General features: G+C 38.0%; 1 protein-coding gene across 9 annotated transcripts in view; it reads right to left on the reverse strand.

The window, feature by feature from the left end:
• Positions 1 to 3,652: 3,652 nt before the first annotated feature.
• C1H9orf85 (chromosome 1 C9orf85 homolog) overlaps positions 3,653 to 24,670 on the reverse strand; it is a 66,957-nt gene continuing 45,939 nt past the window's right edge. For 8 of the 9 annotated variants that reach the window (XM_002708205.6, XM_051858767.3, XM_089316331.1 and 5 more), the window contains 2 exons: positions 5,549 to 5,662; positions 3,653 to 5,071 (listed from right to left, as the gene is read on the reverse strand). In XM_002708205.6, the coding sequence (XP_002708251.1) occupies positions 4,936 to 5,071; positions 5,549 to 5,662 (250 nt within the window). In that variant the 3' untranslated portion in view covers positions 3,653 to 4,935. Of the gene's footprint in view, positions 5,072 to 5,548; positions 5,663 to 12,159; positions 12,704 to 24,670 lie in introns of all 9 variants that reach the window. The other variant, XR_016223285.1, reaches the window with a different exon arrangement.

Consider the following 24,670-nt stretch of genomic DNA (forward strand, 5'->3'; position numbering starts at 1 on the left):
CAGTTGATGATTAAAATCACCTGAGAAGTTGGGGAAAAAATTTCTGGGCTACAATCCAGAACAAATGATTCACAAGATCCCAGAAATAAATATTCTGAGGAGCTCCACATATGATTTTTATAGTCAGAATTTTGGAACTTCCATAATATAGTAATATTTAAGATTAGGTGATGCATGGCCAGCGCCACGGCTCACTAGGCTAATCCTCCACCTGTGGCGCCAGCACCCTGGGTTCTAGTCCCGGTTGCTCCTCTTCCAGTCCAGCTCTCTATTGTGGACCGGGAAGGCAGTGGAGGATGGCCTAAGTGCTTGAGGCCTCCACCCGCTTGGGAGACCAGGAGGAAGCACATGGCTCCCGGCTTCGGATCAGCGCAGCGCACTGGCCATGGCGGCCCTTTGAGGGGTGAACCAACGGAAGGAAGACCTTTCTCTCTGTCTCTCTCTCTCTCACTAACTCTGCCTGTCAAAAAAATAAATAAATAAATAAAAGATTAGGTGATGCAGTTCTGAAATCCTACCAAATATCAAGATGCAACAAACATTACATTAAGCTAATTAGTATAAATATATATTTATACTAAAAAACAAAACTTCATCTCATTGATATGACTTTAAAAAAAAAAGTTAAAGGTGGGCATTGTGGCTCAGTGGCTTAAGCCACCACTTGGGACACCCATATCCCATATCAGAGTCCCTAGTTCAAGTTCCAGGTACTCAATACTTCTGATTCAGTTTCCTGTTAACGTGCACACGGGAAGCAGCCAATAATTTGGGTCTCTATCACCCATGTGAGAGACCTAGGTGGAGTTCCTGGCTCCTGGTTTTGGATAGACACAACCCTAACTGGTGCATGCATTTGAGGAGTGAACCAGTGGGTGGAAGATGTCTCTCTCTTTTTCTCTTGACCTTCAAACAAATGAAAATAAATAAGTGAATATTACAAAAATAGTTTATAAATAAAAAAGGGCAATTCCTAAAGAAATATATAGGAACTAAGCAATCAAGTCTGTTTATAAAACAACCTTTCTTAACACTAAAGAAGGAAATAAAGCTATTAGTATACTTGTAAGTCATGAGGTGATACTCTTTGTTAAAATTTTCTCTTGGTAATCTGAAGAACTGTAACAACACATTCACATGGGAAACAAATTTATATTAGATTTCTTTTTAACCAGAGAGAGAGAGAGATTAAAAGAGAGCTCCCATTCCCAAACACCCACTGCAATGGCCAGGACTGGGCTAGGTTGAAGCTGGAAGCTGGGAAGTTATTCTAGGTTTCATGTGAGTGGCAGAGACGGAACCACTTGAAATATCACTAAGTGTCTCCTAAAGTATGCATTAGCAAGAAGCTGGGATTGGAAGCACAGCCAAGACTCAAACCTAGGCACTCTAATATGGAATGTGAGTAATCTTAACTGCAAGGCCAAATGCCAAGTTGGCTTCTTAATCACAAAATTAAACAGTCCAGAAAATAAATTTACATGCAAAAAGAGGCCACATAAATTTATGTAGGAAATTTCCTTTCAGATTATAAGCTTAGAATATTGAGATTTCTATATCACTAACATGGTATCTCTCCGCATTTATGTTAGTCTCCATTTTCATTAACACCTTGAATAAAATTTCATATATTTGTAAACAGTTCTTAGATACTTTTATTAAAAAGACTTATTTAAAGACAAAGTGAGAGAGAAAAAGGGAGAGGGAGGGAGAAGGGACAGGCAGGCAGAAAGCTTCTATCCTTGGGTTCACTCCCCAAATGGCCTCAACAGCCAGGGCTAGGCCAGGCTGAAGCTGGGAGCCAGGAACTCCTTTCTGGTTTCCCACATAGATGGCAGGAACCCAAGTACTTGGACTACCATCCATCATCTCCCAAGTGCATTAGCAGGAAACTGGATCAAATCCAGGCTTCTCCAATATGGGATGTGCAGGCAGCGTATCCTGCTGCACCACAGCCCCTCCCCCCCTTTTTCTTTTATTTGAAAGCAGAATAACAGAGAGGAGATAGAAATCTTCCATCCACTGGTTCACTCCCCAAATGGCCACAACAGCCAAGGCTGAGCCAGGCCAAAGTCAGGAGTCAGGAGCTTCCTCCAGGTCTTCCATGTGGTTGCAGGTGTCCAAGTATGCTGGACATCCTCCACTGCCTGTCCAGGCCATTAGCAGGGAGCTGGATAAATCCAGGAAGTAGAGCGGCAAGGACTTGAACCAGCACCCATATGGGATATGCTAAGCCATGATGCCTGTCCTACTTTGCGTACGTTTTGATTATTCCTAGGCAACATATTTTTATGTTAATAAAATGTTTTGTATATCATCACTTTTTATGTTGAATTATTTTAAAGTAAACTGACATTACACCCACAAATAATTCAGTATGGGGTCTGGTTGTTGTGGCACAGCAGGTACCTACCAGCTGCAATGTTGGCAAAGAATATAACTGCTGGTTGGAGTCCCAACTGCTCCACTTCCAATCCAGTTCCCTACTAATTAACCTAGGAAAGCACCAGAAGATGGCCCAAGTACTTAGCCCCTGCCACCCACGTAGGAGAACCGGATAGAGTTTCAGACTTCTAGCTTCAACCTTGTCCATCCCCAGTGGTTGCAGACATTTGGGGGAGTAAACTAAAAAACAAAAAATCTCTCTCTGTCCCTGTATATCTGTAAATGTTTCAAATAAATAAATAAATCCTTTAAAAATAATTCAGTATACATTTCTAAAGTAACATTACTAGAGCTAATAAAAATCATTTCCTAGTATTATCTATTAACCAATTTATGTTTCTCTGATTACTAATACACTAAAGCCAAATACAAAAAGGGGCTTTAGTGTATTAGTAATCAGAGAAACATAAATTAGTAAGAGATCATTGCACAAACTCAAATTGTAAAAATCTAGAAGTCTGTTGTCAAGTGTTAGAAAGGATGCAGAGCACGGAAACTGGAATATATTGTTGTGGGAAAGGGGATAACGGCCTCTCTGGAAAAACAGTTCCACATTAGATAGTAAAACTGAAGATGCATGTACATGATTCCTTCTACCACTGCTAGAAAAACTCACAACAGAAATGTGTATATGTAACAATGTTTACACCACTATTGTTTGTTACAGAAAAACTTGAAACAACTCAAATATCTTTTTTTTTTTTTTTTTTTTTGACAGGCAGAGTGGATAGTGAGAGAGAGAGAGAAAAAGGTCTTTCTTTGCCGTTGGTTCACCCTCCAATGGCTGCCGCGGCCGGCGTGTTGCAGCTGGCGCACCGCGCTGATCCAATGGCAGGAGCCAGGTACTTCTCCTGGTCTCCCATGGGGTGCAGGGCCCAAGCACTTGGGCCATCCTCCACTGCACTCCCTGGCCACAGCAGAGAGCTGGCCTGGAAGAGGGGCAACCGGGACAGAATCCGGCGCCCCGACCGGGACTAGAACTCGGTGTGCCGGCGCTGCAAGGTGGAGGATTAGCCTAGTGAGCCGCGGCGCCAGCCACAACTCAAATATCTTTGAACATTACAAAAGATAAACAAACTATAATATATTAATGCACAGAATAATACACAGCAGGGAAAAATCAATTGTAGCTCTTTTAACAACATGGATCCATCTCAAAAATTCTGTAACAATGAAAACAAGAACAGATACAAAATAATTTACACGGTTTAAGTGTTCAAAATTATTGCTGTTTATTTTCAAGTGATTCAGTAAATTAAATCACACACACCCATATAAGCCGAAATATAAAGAAAATGCGGTAAAATGTTATACTGTTTAGGTATAAACACAGGGAGTAGAGTAGATAAAGGAAACAGAAACAAAGTTCAGGATAGTGCCCAGCATGGGAATCAGATGAACCTGACACAGAAAGAGCTTCCCAGGGGGCTGCTGGTCCTGGTAGTTTCCTCATCTGAGTGTAAAGATATGAACTTTCCTTTACAAATATTCATTAAACGATACATACAAACTCTAGGGATCTTTTTCTGTATGTATCTTTCACAAGAGGTAAAGATAACAAATAATATGGTAAAATATATAAAAATACTTTACCGGAAAAATTTGGATACATTTGTTAAACAACGTTTTTAAAGATTTATTTATTTATTTGAAAGGCAGAGGAGTTAGAGAGAGAGGGACAGAAAGAGAGAGAGGGGGAGAGAGAGAGATCTTCCATCTGTTCATTCACTCCCCAGATAGCCACAACTTTGGGTCAGGGTTGGGATAAGCCAAAGCCAGGAGTCAAGCACTTCATCCGCATCTCCCACATGGTGGCCAGGGCCCAAACACTTGGGCCATCTTCCACTGCTTTTCCCAGGTCATTAGCACGGAGATGAATTGGAAGTGCAGCAGCCGGGACACAAACTGGCACCCATATGGGATGTTGGTGTTGCAGGTGACAGCTTCACCCATTATGCCACAAGGCTGTCCCTGTTAGACACTTTTATGGAAACATAAAATGCTTAGCTTTGTAACAAGCAAATGTCATGGGTTTTTGCTATGTGGGCCATTTACATGAGATCAGTCTATCAACAGGTACTTAGCCCAGAACCATTTTTGAGGCCAATAATATAATGTCATCTCATTTTTCATAATAGTTCTTATACAGTCATCAATTCTAAATATTGTTTAATTCTTTATTAGGAAATATATTCTCCAAAATAATTCCCATGAATTGCATCATGATACTCCAATTCTTACTGCAGTAGATATTGTAGTATATTCAATTTAATAATTTATTATGAGAAAACTCTCAAAGTTTTACAATTATTCAAATATCATATACAACTTACACTGTTCATGTACAAATTCTATTTCCTACAACTTTTTCTGACTTACTCATTAAGACTTCAAAGCATCTTTTGTGAAACTAACAAAGTCAAAAGCTAGTCAGAATCTCATGTTCTCAAAGACTAACTTTTAATGTAGTTCCATTAATCAACTGGGTTGTTAATCTTCTGTGTCATCTAAATCAAGATCAAAATCTAAATCATCATCGCTTTCTTCATTTCTTCTGCAGTTTCCTCTACAGTTGGAACTTAGATTACTGTCAATATTTTCAGACTTTTCAGGTTCTTTGTTAAACCTAAAGATAGAAGAAAAAAATAATTATTTCCCAGGCATTCATTATCTATACAGATTCAAAAGACATTTATCACTACATTTCATTATTAATAGAAGCCTCATGAAAGTCAGCATAGACAAAAAGATCCCTGAAGACTAACTTAACTCAAGATCCAACCAACTATAACATTATTTTAACTGAAGTAGATGCAAAGAAATTAATACATGATACATGTTGCTGAAATGCTGTTATAATCCCTTTGTAATGAATGTGAATCTCCTAGAAAATATTTTATCACCTTAAAATATACTTTTATTTTTATTGCAATGATAGAAACTTTTTGAATAATTATGATGTTTTTTCCTTTCAAGTGGAAAAAAGTCAACATTAGTGTGATATAATGCTACTTAAGACTAGGAATTGTTGAATGTCTCATTAAAAGAAAATTCATCTATCAATTATTAAGAGTAAAATTGAAATATGAGTGGAAATACTCACGGAATAACAATGTCTTCTTTCTTTCCACATTTTGCACAAACTTCAAGTTCATAGGCACAAAGTCTACACATTATGTGATAAGAATCTTTCACTGTCTTTTGTAAACACTTAACACTAAAAGTGAAAAAGAAAACCAATTATTAATTTTTACCAATTACTTAAGATTAACTTGATGAAAACAGGAGTTTGGCTAAATGCACAGGTTGAAAAACCTAAAATCAAAACTCATAGATTTCAATCTCAGATATTTTATCTTATCTCACTTTAAATTCATCATATAGCACAATGAAGTGCAAAATAATAATATCTGATAATTATCTTCTTAGAATTAAAAAATCATTAAAACACATGAAAATAAGATCAATATACAAAAATCAACTGTATTTCTATATACTTATCAACAAGCCAAACAAGAATAAAATACTTGGGAATATATTCAACAAAAGAAGTACAAGACCAATACACTAAAAACTATAAAACGTGGTTGAAAGAAACTAGATATAATGCATGGAAAAACATCCTATGTGAATGAAGACAGTATGGATAAGATGGCAATATTCCTCAAATTGATCTACAGATCATTGCAACTTCTACTAAAATTACAATGAACTTTTTTCTGCAAAAACTGGCAAGTTAACCCTAAAGTTTATACAGAAATTCCAGCAACAAGGATAGACAAAACAGTCTTAAGAATGAGAGGATGAAATGAGATGACGAAAATGCTCAAAACTCATTTGCTGTGATGGCTGCACACCTGCATAACACGCTAAAAACCACTGAATTGTTCATTGATATGTATTAGCTATAGCTTCCAACTTTTCTCCATTCAAAAGGATGCTGGTCATGGGTTTGTCATAAATTACATTCATTATGTTGAGCAATGTTCCTTCTATACCCAATTCGCTTAAGGTTTTCATCATGAAAGGATGCTGTATTCTTTTTTTTTTTTTTTTTTAAAGATTTATTTATTTGAAAGAGTTACACAGAGAGAGGAGAGGCAGAGAGAAAGAGAGAGAGGTCCTCCCCCGCTGGTTCACTCCCCAATTGACCACAATGGCTGTTCCAAAGCCAGGAGTGTCTTCCGGGTTTCCCATGAGGGTGCAGGGGCCCAAGAACTTGAGCCATCTTCCACTGCTTTCCCAGGCCATAGTAGACAGTTGGATCAGAAGTGGAGCAGCCAGGACTGGAACCAGCACCCTCATGTGATGCCGGAACTGCAAGTGGCAGCTTTACAAGCTACGCCGCAGCGCCTGTCCCAGAATGCTGAATTCTATCAAATGCTTTCTCTGCATCTATTGAGATAATCATATGATTTTTGTTCTTAAGTTTGTTAATGTGATGTATCACATCAACTGATTTGCAAATGTTGAAACATCCCTGTATACCAGGGATAAATCCTACTTGGTCCAGGTGAATGATCTTTCTGAGGTGTTGTTAGATTCAATGAGCTAATATTTAGTTGAGGATTTTTGCATCTATGCTCATCAGAGAAATTGGTCTGTAGTTCTCTTTCTCTGCTGTATCTTTTTCAGGTTTAGGAATTAAGGTCATGCTGGCCTCATAAAAGGAATTTGGGAGGATTCTTTCCCTTTCAAATGTTTTCAATAGCTTGAAAAGAATTGGAGCTCTTCTTTAGAAGTTTGGCAATATTCAGCAGTGAAACTGGCCCTGGACTTTTCTTTCTTAGGAAGTCTTAGTACTGATTCAACTTCCATCTTGGTTATTAGTCTATGTCTTCATAGCTCAATTTAGGTAGGTTGTATGTGTCCAGGAATCTATCCAGTTCTTCTAGGTTTCCGGATTTGTTGGCATACAACTCTTTGCAGTAATTCCTGATGATTCTTTTTATTTCCATGGTATCTATCATTATGTTCCCTTTTTCTTCTCTAATTTTATTGATTTGGGTCTTCTCCCTCTTTTATTTGTTAGTTGTGAAAATGGTGCATCAGTTTTGTTTATTTTTTTTGAAAAACCAGCTGTTAATTTCACTTATCTTTTGTATTGTTCTTTTGGTTTCAATTTTGTTTATTTATTCTCTAATTTTAATTATTTCTTTTCTCTTACTAGTTTTGGGTTTGGTTTGCTGTTTTTTTCTAGGTCCTTGTGATATACTGATAGCTCATTTATTTGGTGCCTTTCCAATTTCTTGATGTAGGCACCAACTAATAAAAACTTTTCTCTTAACACTGCTTTTGCTGTATCCCTTAAGTTGATATGTCATATTGTCATCTTCATTTGTTTCCAGAAATTTTTTGACTTCTTCTAATGTTGCTCAATCTGCGTATATTTGCATATGTTCTAGAGATCAAATTCTATATTCCAAAAGGTTCTGAGCACCCACGAAGGGAAAAATGCCACAGCAAAATAAACATAAATCACTCAAAGATACATCACATTTGATTTGCTAACGAAGAAAGAAAAAAGAAAAAATCTTGAAGGCAGCCAGAGAAAAGAGACACTTTTTATAAGAGGAACAAAGGTAAGAACTACAAGAAGCCTGAAGCTAGAGACATGGCAAAGGTGGTTAGGCCACCACCTGTGAGGTAACTCCCATGGGTGCTGGTTCACATCCTGGCTGCTCCACTTCTGACCCAGCTCACTGCTGATGGCCTTGGAAGGGTGGCAGAAGATGGCTCAAGTGTTTGGACCCTTGCTACCCATAGGGGAGACCCAGAAGATGTTCCTGGCTTCTGGCTTCAGCCTGGCCATCGCAGCCATTTGGGAAGTGACTAGCAGATGAAAATCTCTCTTTCTCCCTCTGTCTCTCCCTCTCCTTGTCTAGTTGACACTTAGAGAACACTCCACTGTTGCAGGTCAGAAAACAATATCCCCAGCCAGCGCCGAGGCTCACTTGGTTAATACTCCACCTGCGGCTCCAGAATCCCATGTGGGCACCAGTTCTAGTCCCGGTTGCTCCTCTTCCAGTCCAGCTCTCTGCTGTGGCCCGGGAGGGCAGTGGAGGATGGCCCAAATGCTTGGGCCCTGCACCCTCATAGGAGACCAGGGAGAAGCACCTGGCTCCTGGCTTCAGATCAGCACAGTGCTGATCGTAGTGGCCATTTGGGGAGTGAACCTTCGGAAGGAAGACTTTCTCTCTCTCTCTCTCTCTCTCTCTCTCTCTATATATATATAACTCTAACCCTACCTGTCAAATAAATAATAATAATAATAAAAAAGAAAACAATATCCCAAACTGTGCTTTAGTATGTTGAGTACTTTGAACTAAAAGAGACTGGAAGGACTCTCACTGATCTTCTGTTCCAGGCTGTGTTTCTTCATCAAAAGTAACTAACATAAACTCGAATTCCTCTTCCTCAAGCAAGTCATAGAAACTACTAGCATTACTGTGAGCTTTCCCATATTTCTGCATTAAAGCTAGCCATACAGAACTTCTTTGACCTACTCTGTCATTCCAGAGGAGTCTTGCTCCATACTTTGGAGGAAGAAAAACACAGAGATGCCAAGAACAATCTGAACAGATGGGTGTTAATCCCCTTCGTCCATTCTATCAGTCTGTTACCATTAGATCATATTCTTTTGTCCATTCACATTTCTACATGGCTTCCATTCTGTATTGAACCTAAGCATAAAACAGTTTTCCCTGGGTCTTGAGCCTTGATTTCTCATGTCACTAAAACTTGGAATAAACATGTTTTCCTCTTATTAACCTGTTTTTTTTTTTTAACAGCAAAGTTGGTCTTAACCTTTATGATAAGCAGAAAAGATGCCCCACCTTTCTGTCCCCCACAGTACACAAGAGCAATACATCCTCTTCAAGTACACATGGAACATACTCCAAGTCAGAGCATACTCTATGTCATAAAAACAAGCTCAACAAAATTTTAAAAACCTGAAATGTATGTGAGTATATACCCTTGGTGCAATAAGATCAACCAGAAATCAATAACAGAAGGATATCTGAGAAAAGCCCAACTATTTAGAAATTCAACAAAATATTTTTTTTTTTTTTTTTTGACAGGCAGAGTGGACAGAGAGAGAGAGACAGAGAGAAAGGTCTTCCTTTTTGCCGTTGGTTCACCCTCCAATGGCTGCTGCAGCTGGCGCACCACGCTAATCCGAAGGCAGGAGCCAGGTGCTTTTCCTGGTCTCCCATGGGGTACAGGGCCCAAGTACTTGGGCCATCCTCCACTGCACTCCTGGGCCACAGCAGAGAGCTGGCCTGGAAGAGGGGCAACCAGGACAGAATCCGGCGCCCCAACCGGGACTAGAACCCAGTGTGCCGGCGCCACTAGGCGGAGGATTAGCCTAGTGAGCCGCGGCGCCACCCCTCAACAAAAGATTTCTAAATAACCCATAGGTAAAAGAGAAGTCAGAAGGAAAAATGAGAACATATTTCAACTGAATGACAATAAAAATGACATCAAAATTTAAGAAATGGAGCTAAAGAAGTTCTTGCAAATTTATATAATCAAATATTATGTTAACATGATCAAGAATTACCCAAACTTTTACCATAAGCAGCAGGAATAAGTTAAACTCAAAATTAACAAAAATGAATAACCAACAATAATATGAGGACAGAAACCAATGATACTGAAAACAGAAAAATAGAGAAAAATCAGTGAAATCAAAAGCAGGCACTTTGAAAAGATCAATATAATTCAAAAACATGTAGCCAGGCTGATCAAAATAAAAGGAGCAGGTATAGGGGCCGGCACTGTGGTGTCATAGGCTAAGCCTCCACCTGTGGTGCCAGCATCCCATACAGGCACTGATTCAAGTCCTGGCTGCTCCACTTCTGATCCAGCTCCCTGGAAAAGCATTAGAAGGTGGCCCAAGCGCTTGGGCCCCTGCACCCGCGTGGTAGACTCAGAAGAAGCTCCCGGCTCCTGGCTTCAGATTGGCCCAGATCCATTTGGATGTGAACCAGCAGATGAAAGATCTTTCTCTCTGTCTCTCTCTCTCTCTCTGTCTATAACTACTTCTCAAATACACGAATAAATATTTTAAAAAAAAGAAGATATAAATTAACACTATCAAGAATGAAGGGGCAGGGGCCAGGGCTGTGGCACAGTGGGTTAACGCCCTGGCCTAAAGCACCGGCATCCCATATGGACGCCAGTTCGAGACCCGTCTACTCCACTTCCAATCCAGCTCTCTGCTATGGCTTGGGAAAGCAGTACAAGATGGCCCAAGTCCCTGGGCCCCTGCACCCAAGTGGGAGACCTGAAAGAAGCTCTGGGCTCCTGGCTTCAGATCAGCACAGCTCCGGCCGTTGCAGCCAATTGGAGAGTGAACCATCGGATGGAAGACCTCTCTCTCTCTCTCTCTGCCTCTCCTCTCTCTGTGTAACTGACTTTCAAATAAATAAATAAATCTTTAAAAAAAAAGAAAAAATGAATGAAGGGGCAGGCATTGTAGAGCTGTGGATTAAGATGCAGTTTAGGATGCCCGTTTCCAGTATCTGCCTAATTTGAGTCCTAGATACTGAACTTCTGATTCAGCTTCCTGCTAATGGGTCTAAGAAGGCAGCAAATAATGGTTGAAGTACCTGAGTCTCTGCCACTCATGTAAGAGACCTGGATGGGGTTCCTGGCTCCTGACTTTGGCATGGCCCAGCCCCAGCTGTTATAAGCATTTGAGAGTGAACCACTGGATGGAAGCTCTCTGTCTACTCTCTCAAATTAATATACTTAAAAATTCTTATGGTACACAAATTCTTTCAGGAAACAAAATAGGGAAGAACACTTTTAAAATGGTATTTATTTACTTACTTGAGAAGCAGAAAGAGTGAGTTCCATCTGCTGGTTCACTTCCCAATGTCTACAATGATTGGGGCTAGGACAGGTGGGAGCCAGAAATTGGAAATTCAATCTAAGTCTCTCATGTGGGTGGCAGGAAGTCAATTGCTTAAGCTTCCTTGGGTCTGCCTGAGCTGGAAGCTGAAGTCAGGGGTCAGAATCAGGTATCAAGCCAAGGCAGTTCTATTTGGGAAGCAGGTATCTTAACCAGCATCTTAACTTTTAGGTTAACTGCCCACCACAGGAATCCTTTCCGACTCATTTGATGAGACCCTCTAATATTAAGATATGAAAACTGCAGTCCAATATTTCAAATGAACACATGTAAAAATCTATGACAAAGTGTTAGCAAGTCAGTAACATAAACATCTCAGCCAAGTGGGCTTTATCTTGGGAATACAAAGCTGATTTAATATTCTAACCCCCCAACCTCCACAAAGTAGTTCATCAAAGCAGGAAAAGAAAAGAAAAACCATATTCAGATCTTAATGGATGAAGACAAAGCTCACTTAACAAAATTTAACAACTATTTATAATAACACCTCTCAGCAAACTATAAATCGAAGGAACCATCTTGATCTTGATAAAAAGGTATCTACAAAGAACACACAGTTAACACTACACTTAATGACAAGAGACTGAATACCTTCCCCAAATGATCTGGGACATGACAAGAAAACTCGTTCCTACCACTCCCTTTCAGCATCATATTGAAGGTCCCAGACAGTACAATAAAGCCAGAAAAAGAAATAGAGGTCATACAGATGAGAAAGAAAAAATAAAACTCTATTTAGAAAAAAACACAATGAGGGCGGGTGCTATGGCATAGAAGGTTAAGCCCCAGCATACCATGTAGGCTCTGGTTTGAGTCCTGATTGCTCCAATTTTAATCCAGCTCCCTGCTTGTGGCCTAGGAAAGCGGCAGAAGACGGCCCAAGTGCTTGGGCCCCTGCACTCACTGGCTTCAATATGGTGCAGCTCTGACCATTGTGGTCATCTGAGGAGTGAACCAGTGGATGGAAGATCTCTCTCTCCCTGCCTCTGCCTCTCCCTCAGTAACTCTTTCAAATAAATGAATAAGCCGGCGCCGCGGCTCAATAGGCTAATCCTCCGCCTTGCAGCACCGGCACACCGGGTTCTAGTCCTGGTCGGGGCGCCAGATTGTGTCCCGGTTGCCCCTCTTCCAGGCCAGCCCTCTGCTGTGGCCAGGGAGTGCAGTGGAGGATGGCCCAAGTACTTGGGCCCTGCACCCCATGGCAGACCAGGATAAGTACTTGGCTCCTGCCATCGGATCAGCGCGGTGTGCCGGCCGCAGCACGCCAGCCGCGGCGGCCATTGGAGAGTGAACCAACGGCAAAGGAAGGCCTTTCTCTCTCTCTCTTCACTGTCCACTCTGTCAAAAAAAAAAAAAAAATAAATGAATAAACTTTTACAACACACACACACACAATCCTCTGTCTACATAGAAAATCCTAAAGAACCTACAAAAAAGGTACTAGAAATTAAGATAGTTTAGTAGTAAACTCACAAAATAAAGAGCCATTAAACAGAAATAAGCTTTATTTCTTTGCTGGCAATGTCTAATGACATTTCTGAAGAAACTTGCAAGCTGATTCTCTATAAGAAAAAGCAAAGAAATGGTAATAGCCAGAATGATTTTGAAAAAGGAAAACAAGGTTATAGGACTCTTGATATGTTCTTTTGTTTTTCCTTTAAGATTTATTTATTTATTTACTTATTTGAAAGGCAGAGGGAGAGGAAGAGAGAGAGATCTTTCATCCACCTGTTCACTTTCCATTAAATGGACACAACAGCTGGAGCTGAAACGATCCACGTGGGTGCCAGGACCCAAGTACTTGGGCCATTTTCCTCTGCTTTTCCAGGCTATAGCAGAGAGCTGGATTGGAAGTAGACCAGCCAGGACTCAAACCAGTGCCTATCCCACAGCACCAGCCCCTCATTATGCACTTTCAAGCCTTACCATAAAACTGCAAGAATCAAGGTAGTACGGTACCAATGAAAGGACAGATATACGGATAAATGGAACAAAATACAATCAAGAAACAGACTCACATACATGGACCCAAATAACGTGAAACACAGTAGAAAGGCAAGTGAATGAAGAAAGGACAATGTTTTTAACAAATGATGTTGAAAAACTGAATAGCCCTTGGGGCCAGGACTGCAGGTAAAGCCACTGTCTTCAGTGCCAGCATCCTATATGGGCACCGGTTCATGTCCCTGGCTGCTCTTCTTCTGATCCAGCTCTCTGCTATGGCCTGGGAAAGCAGTAGAAGATGGCCCAAGTCCTTGGACCCCTACACCTGTGTAGGAGACCTTGCAGAAGCTCCTGGCTCCTGGCTCCAGCCATTGCAGCCAACTGGGGAGTGAACCAGTGGATGGAAGACCTCTCTCTCTCTCTCTCTCTCTGTCTCTCCTTCTCTCTGTGTAACTCTAACTTTCAAGTAAATAAATAAAACTTTAAAAAAAAACCTGAATAGCCTTAAAATCATGAAAAGGATCATAAACTCAAATATAAAATCAAAAATCATACAAATTTCAAGAAGAAAACATAGTTTAACACAAAGTCATGATCCATAAATCATGATTTACTAGATGCATCTTCCTCAAAATAAAAGTTTTTTCTCTTCAGCAAACACTACTAGAAGAATGAAAAAAAAAAGCCAAATGCTGATTTAAAAAAAATCTGTAAAACACAGACCTCCTTTGTAGTATACAATATAAAGAACTTCCAACATTCAGTTATAAGAAAACAAAGCACAAAAGCATGAGCTAAAGATCTGAAAAGATCTCTCCATCTCACTAAAAAAGAAAGCTGCAAAATGAGCAAATGAAAATGGTATTAGTAGCACCACTGGTCATCAGAAAAATACAAATTAAAATCATGAGATACAGGTACTGATGTATTCCTAAAACAGAACAAAACTTGAAAATAAAAACCAAAACTTGACAATCCTGAATGTTGAGGAGGCCGACATCTAGAATTTCCATACACTGCTGGTGCAAAGGGCAGAAAGTTCAGCTACTTTGGAAAATAGCTTGGAAGTTTCCTTTAAAAACATGGCCTTAACATACAACCCAGCAATCGCACTATTGTATATTTATTCCCAAAAAATAAAAATACACATTCACATGTAAAAACTGTTTAAAATGGGATCTCTTGTTTTGGAAACTGGAGTCAAAAGGTTGTGATTCCAGATTCCAAATTGTTAATCTAGTACTAAGAAACAGTTTGTCTTTAAGAATCAAATACTAGCACAGCTTAATGCAGATCCCTGGGATCCATGCATTATTTACATAACCAGAATTTTGGTAGATGGGTCCCAAGAATCTGTTAAACTCTACGAAATCCATATACATATAACCACACTGTTGACCTACATCAAAATAATACTTCCTGGATATTCAAGTAAGGGTTTTCCATGGTTCCTAATGCTAGTTAAGAAGATAACGCCAAATTCAGAGAACAGAATGAATGCTATTGCTGAAAAGTAATTATACTCTTTTAAAATTTAAACTTTTTCTGAAAATCAACTAAGTTTTGCTAGAACTGTACCTCTGGATATAAACATACCTATCTTATGGCAACAAGGATACATGCATACACTTAAAATGGTATTTTTCCTTTATATAAAGGTGAAATATATTTGTAAAAATGTGAATTATAAAGCTTTTGAACCTTACAACCTTCCTGTTCCTGTTAAAAATGTGGACCTTTAGTATGCCTTCTCTTTCAAAACTCTTAAACCAGGCTTTATGCCCTCATGGGGAGAAGAACAAGAGGAGGTCTGAAAGTAAGAGTCTCTGCATTTTTTTTAACATTAGTACTAAATTTACCAATCCAAAGAATCTTGATATAAGCATGAGAATGGCTTATGTAATATTTTATGAGACATGCATTCCAAGTTGTTATAAAACCTGTTAAGTATTTTAAAACAATTCTAAAAATAAAGTATGTAATGACTCCAGGGTGTTTTTTTAATAAAATTCATGGTAAGAAAAAAAAAACTTTAAATTCACTAAAATATCAATTTATCTAATTTCCCTTGAAAATGGCTATATTTTGAATATTTTGTGAACTCACTAGTAGGAAAACATCAGAAATGTTAAAATGATAGTTTCACCTTCTTTTCTTTTCTCTATGGGATGTAACTCCCAGAAACAATATACCCATGCATATACCACAACTAGTCCTTTTAGTATAGAAATGGCCAAATAAAAACACAGATCATCCCTAAAAAACATGTTTACGACAAAGGAGATTGCAACACTTTCTAAAAATGTTTGCAATTTTTTTTATTAAAAAACACAAAAGGTAGGAAAATTAATTAAAAGGTAATGAATGTATGCTCTAAGGATGAAAACCAGAAACAGAATCTGAAGTTTTCAATGGACTACTATAACTATGGAAGTTATTATTTTGAAAACAAAAATTAATAGGGAAAAAACTGTGTTTTGGGGGAAAGAAACCTAGACTCTAGCACAGTTTTGGTATGTCCTTGTCAAATGATCTTTCCAAGTCCCATAAACTTCTTTGAGTCTCACTCTTCATAAGCATTAACATAAAGTGCTGAACAAAGTCAGTGGTACTAGGTTATACCATAATCACTGTATTCATCACCTCTACAGTCTCACAGCTGAAAAACAAATACTTTCTGATATCAATATGAGAGTAACAAAATTTTTTATATTACGTATTTAAACATACCAACACCTCAAAGATCTGTGTAGAGAGAGGTAAAATTTCTCCTCCAGCTTCTTAGGATCTCTTACATAAAACAGATTAATGTTTGCTAGAAATAAAATTTACTCTGCTACAACTTTTCAGGCCTAGTTTTCATTTCCTGGTTATTGTTATTTAACCTTTACCATAATTGGGCTCCATTGTACATAGGTGAGGAGTAGGCAGGTGCTTTTGTAAACAGTGAACTGTGTTACTCCACCCTTGGTGTATAAATAACAGAAACTCAGCATTGATAGTTTCATGAGGTCACATTTCCTGCAGTGACTTTTACATAACCTGGACTCAACAGAAGATTCTAAAGCCATAGTAGAGGATTACATCATATGCTATTAATAAAATGCTTTTAAAGAGAGAATATCTTCAAATTCCAAGATATTAAGTAGGAGAAATTACAATTCACTTCCTTGTTTCTCTAGATATATTTGAAAGTAAATGGAGCTATTATACTACTTCTTGCAGTAATACACTGGATTACAGTAATTCTTGAAAGAGTACAAAATATTTACTTCTGACCAAGAATAGTTTAGAAAAAAAGAGAAAAGAAATTATTCAATACTTTAGGGCAGGTGATTTAAAATTAAAGCTTGCTGCACCAATCAATGTCAATCAACAGTCTTCATGTACAGATGAGCAACCACTGAAAGTAACAACATTTGTCAACCTTTAACCTTTAGAATTAAGACCCAAGATTGTGGGCAAGGAAAAAAAAAAAAAACAGGCATTAAAGTCACTACTAAACTGTACTCCCAAACACTTTAATACTCCTGGAATTTGGTGACACAACTTCCATATCACTGATTAACCTTAAAGCATTAGTCTATTATAAGAAATACAGGAAATGAAAAATACAACCAATGAGGCCATTCTATATGGCCCTACATTGGTACACACAATAGGACAAAAGGGTAGTATCCAACAAAAGAACAAAATATCCTAGCTGTGTTTTCTAATAAGGCTAGAAACCCAGCTACTAAACCAAAATTCCGAGTCTTGTTTTCCCTTTATTTAATGTATATTCAAAGCAGACCAAAACTTCCTTTTGACAGGCAACTTAGATTACCATTTATGGAACACCAAGGTTACATATAAAGAGGAAAGAAAACTGTGAAAGGCAAATTAATATATGACAATTTTTGAGGAACCAAAAGACAAGAGATATAAGAACTTGTGATTATCTGTACTGTGTATGAAAGGGAAATGGGGAGTCTTGTCCATTTTCCCTCTATTTTCTGGTGCTTCCTCACAGAGTTTCCTATAAACACTGTTTACACAAACATTCTTCGACCTATATTTATGTCTTGTGTAGACCACTCCCATTTGTTCACTCCGTTATTCCTCTGTAGCCTCACCTGGTATCCTCTCGGTCTCTTTCCCTTTTAGTTAAATCCAACACTTTTAGCAACCTGCCACAGAGTTATGCATGGACTTATTGTGGGCATTGCTATATTAATCTTACTCCAGGCTCTTGTCCTACACAAATATAAGATTTCTATGTGCAGGCATGTATAAGGTGCACAAAGAGATAACAAAATTTATTCAAAAGATGAAAGTGAACACACACATATATATGAGCATGGGCTGCCCCATGGAGAATGGGCAGTGGGTCAGAGAATTGCCTGAAGGGAAAAGGGGTAGAGGAGAGACTACCTGTATAGCACCTCCAGTTGTGCTCTGTGGCAAAACAGAGGGCCCTCTTTCATGGGGTGGGGTGATGCCTCTACACATATGAAATTACTTGGGAATTTTATGATAGCTCTACAAGCTCCACATGGAGCTTAATACCCATATTTCATGGTGTCCCTACTTAGGTCCTGGATGATACAGGTGCATCCCAGGAAAAAGAGCATTTTGATAGGTAGAGGGATAGCATTACATTGTGGGTTTGCAGGGACTTCTAGCTCATACAGCCCTAAAATAGCTACATACTTACACCACACCAGACTCATCTCCCAGACAAGACTGTAAATTGCTTGGTGTCAGAGAGTCATCTTGGTATCTTCTATAAATTATAGCACAGAGTCTTGCACATTCAACATGCTACTTAAAATAATTGCAGATTAAACCCAGTTTCCTGTCAGTCATCCCTAATAATCTTTTATTTTGCTCAGAAATTCAGAGCTATATCTGGGGTAATATCCCTCATCATTATCCTAGACTCTTCCTAGAGACAATTTCACTCTAAATTAAAGGGGGAGTATTTTAGTAAATTACCTTTAAAACTCAGCTTAGTTTCTTGGTTCTTGAAAGTTAAGGAAAACCTGGTTACATAAGGCAAGGTGTTTCTAACAGGTATATTTTCATTCTATAGGGGAAAATTCTGTTTTGGTTAACATAAGATATAGGAATGTTTAAAGTCATCACAAGTGACTTTGTGTCAAACCTTAGGGATCTGACATTAAAATGAAAGTCAGGAATTAGAAATCTCAAGGGGGAAAAAAAAAACCTCTGTATTCTAATTTTGAATCTACTGCTCACTACCTGTAAGTCACCAAATTTTTCAAAAGCTAGACATAGCCAAATGTCACCTAAGGAACAAAAATCTTCCCCAACTCCCTTTACCAAGTAAGAACCAATGAGATAGAGGACTTACAGGTCCACTTGTAAGATGAGACCCAAAACTGTTTGTGGCTTGTTGTTTCTCCCTTCTCTTCTATGTTAATGTTAGACATCAGCTAGCTAAGGTAGTATTATCTCCAACTGTTGTTAATACATAGAAAGGGAAAAGAAGTAGGCTAGAGATATTAACATAATGTGTTTTTTTACCACATGTCTACATTAATAGAGGCAAAAGATTGCTTGGTTACCTTAAACAAAAGGCAGAAAGGAGTTTCTAGATACCAGAGTAGGCATTTCAGGATCTGATAACAAGACATAATTGTTTTTCCGCAGATAAAAGTATTTACAGAAGCAATGCAGGTTAGCACTCAGCAGTAACAATTTCCATAAACAAGATAGAAGACATTTGTAAAAATTAATAGAGTGAGGCCAGCACTGTGACATAGCGGGAAAGCCACTGCCTGCAGTGACGGCATCCCATATGGGCGCTGGTTCATGTCCTGGCTGCTCTTCTTCCGATCCAGCTCTCTACTATGGCCTGGGAAAGCAGTGGAAGATGGCCCAAGTTCTTGGGCCCTTGCACCCATGTGGGAGACTAGGAGGAAGCTCCCGGATCCCGGATTCGGATCGGTGTGGCTCTGACCCTTGTAGCCATCTTGGAGTGTGAGCCAGCAGACGGAAGACCTCTTTCATTCTCTCTTATTCTCTCTTTCTCTCTCAACCTCTCTGTAACTCTGCCTTTCAAATAAATAATTAAAGCTTTAAAAAAAATTAATAGAGCAATAGGCTCAGGTGAAGAGAGAAGTAGAACTTTTGGAATGAATAAATACAATAGTGAGAGATCACTGTGAGAAAGTAGAATACAATTTGCATTTGAATCTTAAATCCATCTGCTTTACTTTTGTCTTGAGTAAAACCTTTAATCCCTCTGAGCCCAGAATAAAGAACTCATTTCACTTCTGGCCTTGCATTCCCTGAGGAAGGGGACAAAACCTTTTAACCATTTATGTTTCTACTGCCAGGAAAAAAAAAAAGCCTATAAATGGACCTTATGTATTTAAATGTCAAGATTACTTTCTTGTTTAAGAATCACACACATTACTTTATAAGATATCTTGCTTTTCCAATAATTCAACTCCATATTCAAGGTTATTTATAATGTTCATGAATGACTTGAAGTTCACCAAAAATGGTAATAAATGGTTTTAATCTATCTTTTGGTTTCATTTTCAAAAGCCAAAAACAAGGCACTTGGAAAAATAAGGTTTGATACAAAAGACTTACATTTGTCCTGAACCACATTCTTACATATATTAATGATCTTAATAGTCTGAACCTTCTTATTCAAGCCTATATTGATTTTTCCCAGCACTACAGTGGCCCTCTCCTAGGGAGTAGCAGGTAATGCCCTTAAGATCAAAAGACATGAGCCAAAATAGGTGGAGAATCCTAGTACAGATTGTGTGATCCCAGATTCAGTGTCATTGGCCGGTCCTAGAGCTTTTATCACCACAAGCCTTTCACTTTATTTCTATAAAAACCTAAAGCTTTGAGTATCAGACTCTTAATATTAAAAGGTAGTATCTGTTCTTATCAGTTTAAAAGGTAATACCAGTAACACATTGTTTAAGCATCACTAATAGGTAACATGCTCTTTAAAAAATATTTGTTTATTTATTTGAAAAGCAGAGTAACAGAGAGAAAGGGAGAGGAAGAGGGATCTATTTTCTGGTTCACTTTCCAAATGGCCGTAACAGCCAGGTTTGGGCCAGCCTGAAACAGGAACTAGGATTCCATCTTGGTCTCCTTATGTAGGTGGTATGGACTCAAGTACTTGAGCCATTATCTGCTGCTTCTGGAGCACATTAGCAAGGAGCTAAATATTAGGCTTTCCCCTGTACCTACAATGTCATGTGCTCTGGACAATCTGAAATCCACGATGCTTTAGGCCAGGCAAATGACCCTCTTAAGTAAATAACATATTCAGACTAATGGGGTTCAGAACATGCTACCCCAAAATATAGTCAGGCATACTGAATATTTTAAGTTTAAATGATGTGAGAAACAGCAGATACCAGAAAAACTGTGTGACCTTTCCCTGAAGTAGGCCATGAGACCCCCCACGTAAGAGATGTTTTCCCTGGAAGACAGAAGCAGTCTTATTTCTGAAGGTGTCTGGACAGTGAGAGAAATCCAAATGAATAGGCCCAGCAAAACATTTTATTTTCCCTTTTCTACAAGATCTTGCTAGTAGTTTCTTAGGATCTCATGAATTATGATTTGTTTTCATTAGTTGGGGCTTTTTATTCCTGGAGATCAATATTTAGGTTGTAATACCTTGTTATCTAGATTTCGGTATTTCTACACATTATATTTCCTTCATTTTGTATTGTGAGCTAGCATATGGAGAACTACATCTATCTCAGTGTGATGTATAAGAGCATCTCAAGAGGTACTTTTTAGCCACCATCTCCTTGATGGAATGGACGTCTTTGGAAGACTTCTCAGTCATTCTACTGACAAGGCAGTGGAACACCACCACAAACTGCCTTAATCCCAGGGACTTCAATAACTCCAGGATAAGACACAATTGCTGACAATCAGGTTTGTGTATTCACAATCAACTATTCTCAAAAGTTGTTCTAAGTTTTTGGGGAAAAAAAATTTGCTATTAATACTGCTTCCTTTTGCTTTGAACTGAGACTTAATGTTCTTCTGAATAAAGGATATTCTAGTTCTTCAAGATTTAAAGTATGCAAATTCTTCTGGAGTCATAAAAATATAAAGACCATAAGAAATACACAAAAAGAGACAAAATCCAAGAGCTATCTATAATAAATAACCTCAGAAATTCTAAATCTAAATATACCATCTGGAAAATTTCTAATAGTTAATATTACTGTTTATATACTCTCATATTCATAAATGAAGGTAAACATATACTACATAGAAAAGAGTTTTAAAAACAGAAAATTGATAAGGCAGAGGCGGTTTTAAATGATTTCTTATTATATAACACTAGCTTTTTATTATTTTTATTAATACAAATAGAATAGATCTTATACATTCATAGGCAAAATTGCAAGAAGGAAACTACATTTCCCTCACTCCCCTGCTTACCCTAATCTTCCTCCCACCCTCCCCTCATTTCATCACTTTTTGCAAGGCAATAATTTTAATCCATTCTATATTCACAGGATTAATTCACCATTAATCATAGTATTCAACAAGTAAAAAGTAGAAAGACCACAGTTCCACAGGAGTATAAACAATGGCTAAAAATGACAATCATATCCCAAAATGACAATTTAAGTCCTTTACATTATTTGGTATTCTATATGAACTGCCACATATCAAATAAAATACATGATATTTATCTTTTGGAGACTAGCTTATTTCACCAAGCATAATGGTTTCTAGTTGTATTCATTTTGTAGCAAAAGACAGTATTTCATTCATTTTTATATACACCATGTTTTTTTTATCCAGTCAAAAGTTTATAGACATCAGGTTGATTTCATATCCTAGCTATCATGAATTGAACTGCAATGAACATAGGAGTATAAATAACTCATTCATATGCTGATTTCATTTCATTTGGGTAAATTCCAAGGAATCGGATGGCTGGGTCAATATGGAAGATCTATTTTCAGATCTCTGAGGAATCTCCATACTATCTTCCATAATAGTTGTATTTGTTCACATTCCCACCAACTGTAGATTAGGGTACCTCTTACCCACATCCTCACCAGATTTATTGTTTTTTGAGTTTTGGATGACAGCCATTCCAACTGGAGGGAGGAGAAGCCTCATCTGATTTTTATTTGTATGTCCCTAATGGCTAATGATCTTGAGCATTTTTTCATATGTCTGTTGGTCATTTGTATTTCATCTTTTCAAAATTTCCTATACATGTCCACTGCCAATTTCTTAATTAGACTGTTTTATTGCTGAGCTTCTTGAGCTCTTTGTAGATACTGAATATTAATCACTTATCAGTTACATAGCTTGCAAATATTTTTTCCCATCCTATTCACTGTCTCTCCATTTTGTTGAGAAGCTTCTTAGCTGGATGTAATCTAATTTATCTAGTTTTGTCTTTACTGTCTTGTGCTTCGGGGGTCTTATCCAAGAAATCATTGCCTGTGCCAATGCCTTGCAGAGTTTCCTGAGATTTTCCTCTAGTAATTTGATGGTTTCAGGTCACAGATTTAGGTCTTTGATCATTCTGAGCTGATTTTTATATAAGGTATAAGATATGAAACTTGTTTCACACTTCTGCATGTGTACATACAACTTTCCAAGCACATTTTGTTAAAGAGACTGTCTTTTATCCAGGGATGGATTTCAGCTCATACGTCAAAGATTAGTTGGTTGTAGATGTGTGGACTAATTTCTGGGGTTTTTATTTTGTTCCATTGGTCTACATGCCTATTTTTGTGCCAGTAGCAGGCTGGTTTGATTATAATGGCCCTGCAGTAGATCTTGAAGTCTGGTATTGTGATGTGTCCAGCTTTGTTTTTGCTATTTAAGATTGTGTTAGCTTTTTGGGGTCTCTTATATTTCCACATGCATTTTAGCATCTTTGTTCTAGATCTGAGAAGAATGTTGTTGGCATTTTGACTGGGACTGCCATGAATCTGTCTTCCTGTGTTTTCATATTTTCTATAGTTTCTTCCAGCTTCATTCAATTGCCATCAGAAAAGATACATGGCATGATTTCAAATTTTTTTGAATTTTTTGAGACTCATTTTATGGCCTAGCATATGATCTATCCTATAGAAAGCTGCTCCATGTACTGATAAAAAGAGTGTGTATTCTGCAACTGTGGGATGAAATGTACTGTAGATATTAATTAGGTCCATCTGCTCCATCATGTAGATTAGCTCTGTAGTGTCTTTGTTGATTTTATGTCTAGTTGACTTGTCCAGTGAAGAAAGTGGAGTATATAAGTCCCCCATTATTATTGTACTGGAGTCCTATATTCCCCTTTAGATCCATTAACATTTCTTTTAAATAGCCAGGTGCCCTGTAATTAGGTGTATGTATGTGTATTAATCTTTCTGTTGAATTGTTAAATCAACAACGGGAGTCACTGTGCACATGCTCCCCACGTAGGATCTCTGTCCTTAATGTGTTTTACTATGAGAATTAAAGATAACACTACTAGTCAAACAGTACTCTATATCTTGTGCAGTTGTGTGGGTGCAGTCTGCTGAAATCTTTGCTTAGTATATACTAAGTTGATCTTCTGTATATAAAGATAATTGAAAAAAATGAAACTTGATGAAGAGTAGGATGGGAGAGGGAGTGGGAGATGGGATGGCTGCAGGTGGGAGGAAGGTTATGGGGGAAAAAGCCACAACAATGCAAGTTGCACTTTGTAAATTTACATTTATTAAATAAAAAAAATCTTCCTATTGAATTGATCCCCTAATAATTACATAATGCCTTTCTTGGTCTCTTTTAATTTTTTTTATGTTAAAGACTATTTTGTCAGATATTAATATGGCTAAATATGTTCATTTTTGCTTTCCATCACATGGAATATCTTTTTCCATCCTTTCACTTTCTGTGAGTAGCTTTGTTGGTAAGATGTGTTTCTTGTAGGCAGCAAAAAGATGGGTCTCATTCTTTAATCCATTCGGCCAATCTGTATCTTTTAATTGGAGAATTTAGGCCATGATAACTAATGACTCGGTACTACCACTGCTTCATAAATATTCCTACTTTTTGCTTTGAATTTCCTTTGTACTTTTACTAGGAGATTTTCTGCCATTTTCTTCTAGCCTGTAGGGAAAGTTTCTGATTAGAAATCATCTGTTAGTCTAATTGGGTATCCTCTGAAAGTAATCTGGCATTTCTCTTGTGCATATTTTAGAATCTTTTTGTTTTTACTGTTAAAACTTTGACTATAATGTGTCATCATGAAGATCTCTTCTGATTATGTCTATTTGGAGTCCTTTGTGCTTCCTTTACTGGGATATGCCTTTCTTTCTCCAAGTTAAGGAAGTTTTCTGTTATTATTTCACTGAATGG

This window comes from Oryctolagus cuniculus, chromosome 1 (assembly GCF_051225735.1).
Source record: "Oryctolagus cuniculus isolate XC-2025 breed Fujian yellow rabbit chromosome 1, ASM5122573v1, whole genome shotgun sequence".
NCBI lineage: Eukaryota > Metazoa > Chordata > Mammalia > Lagomorpha > Leporidae > Oryctolagus > Oryctolagus cuniculus.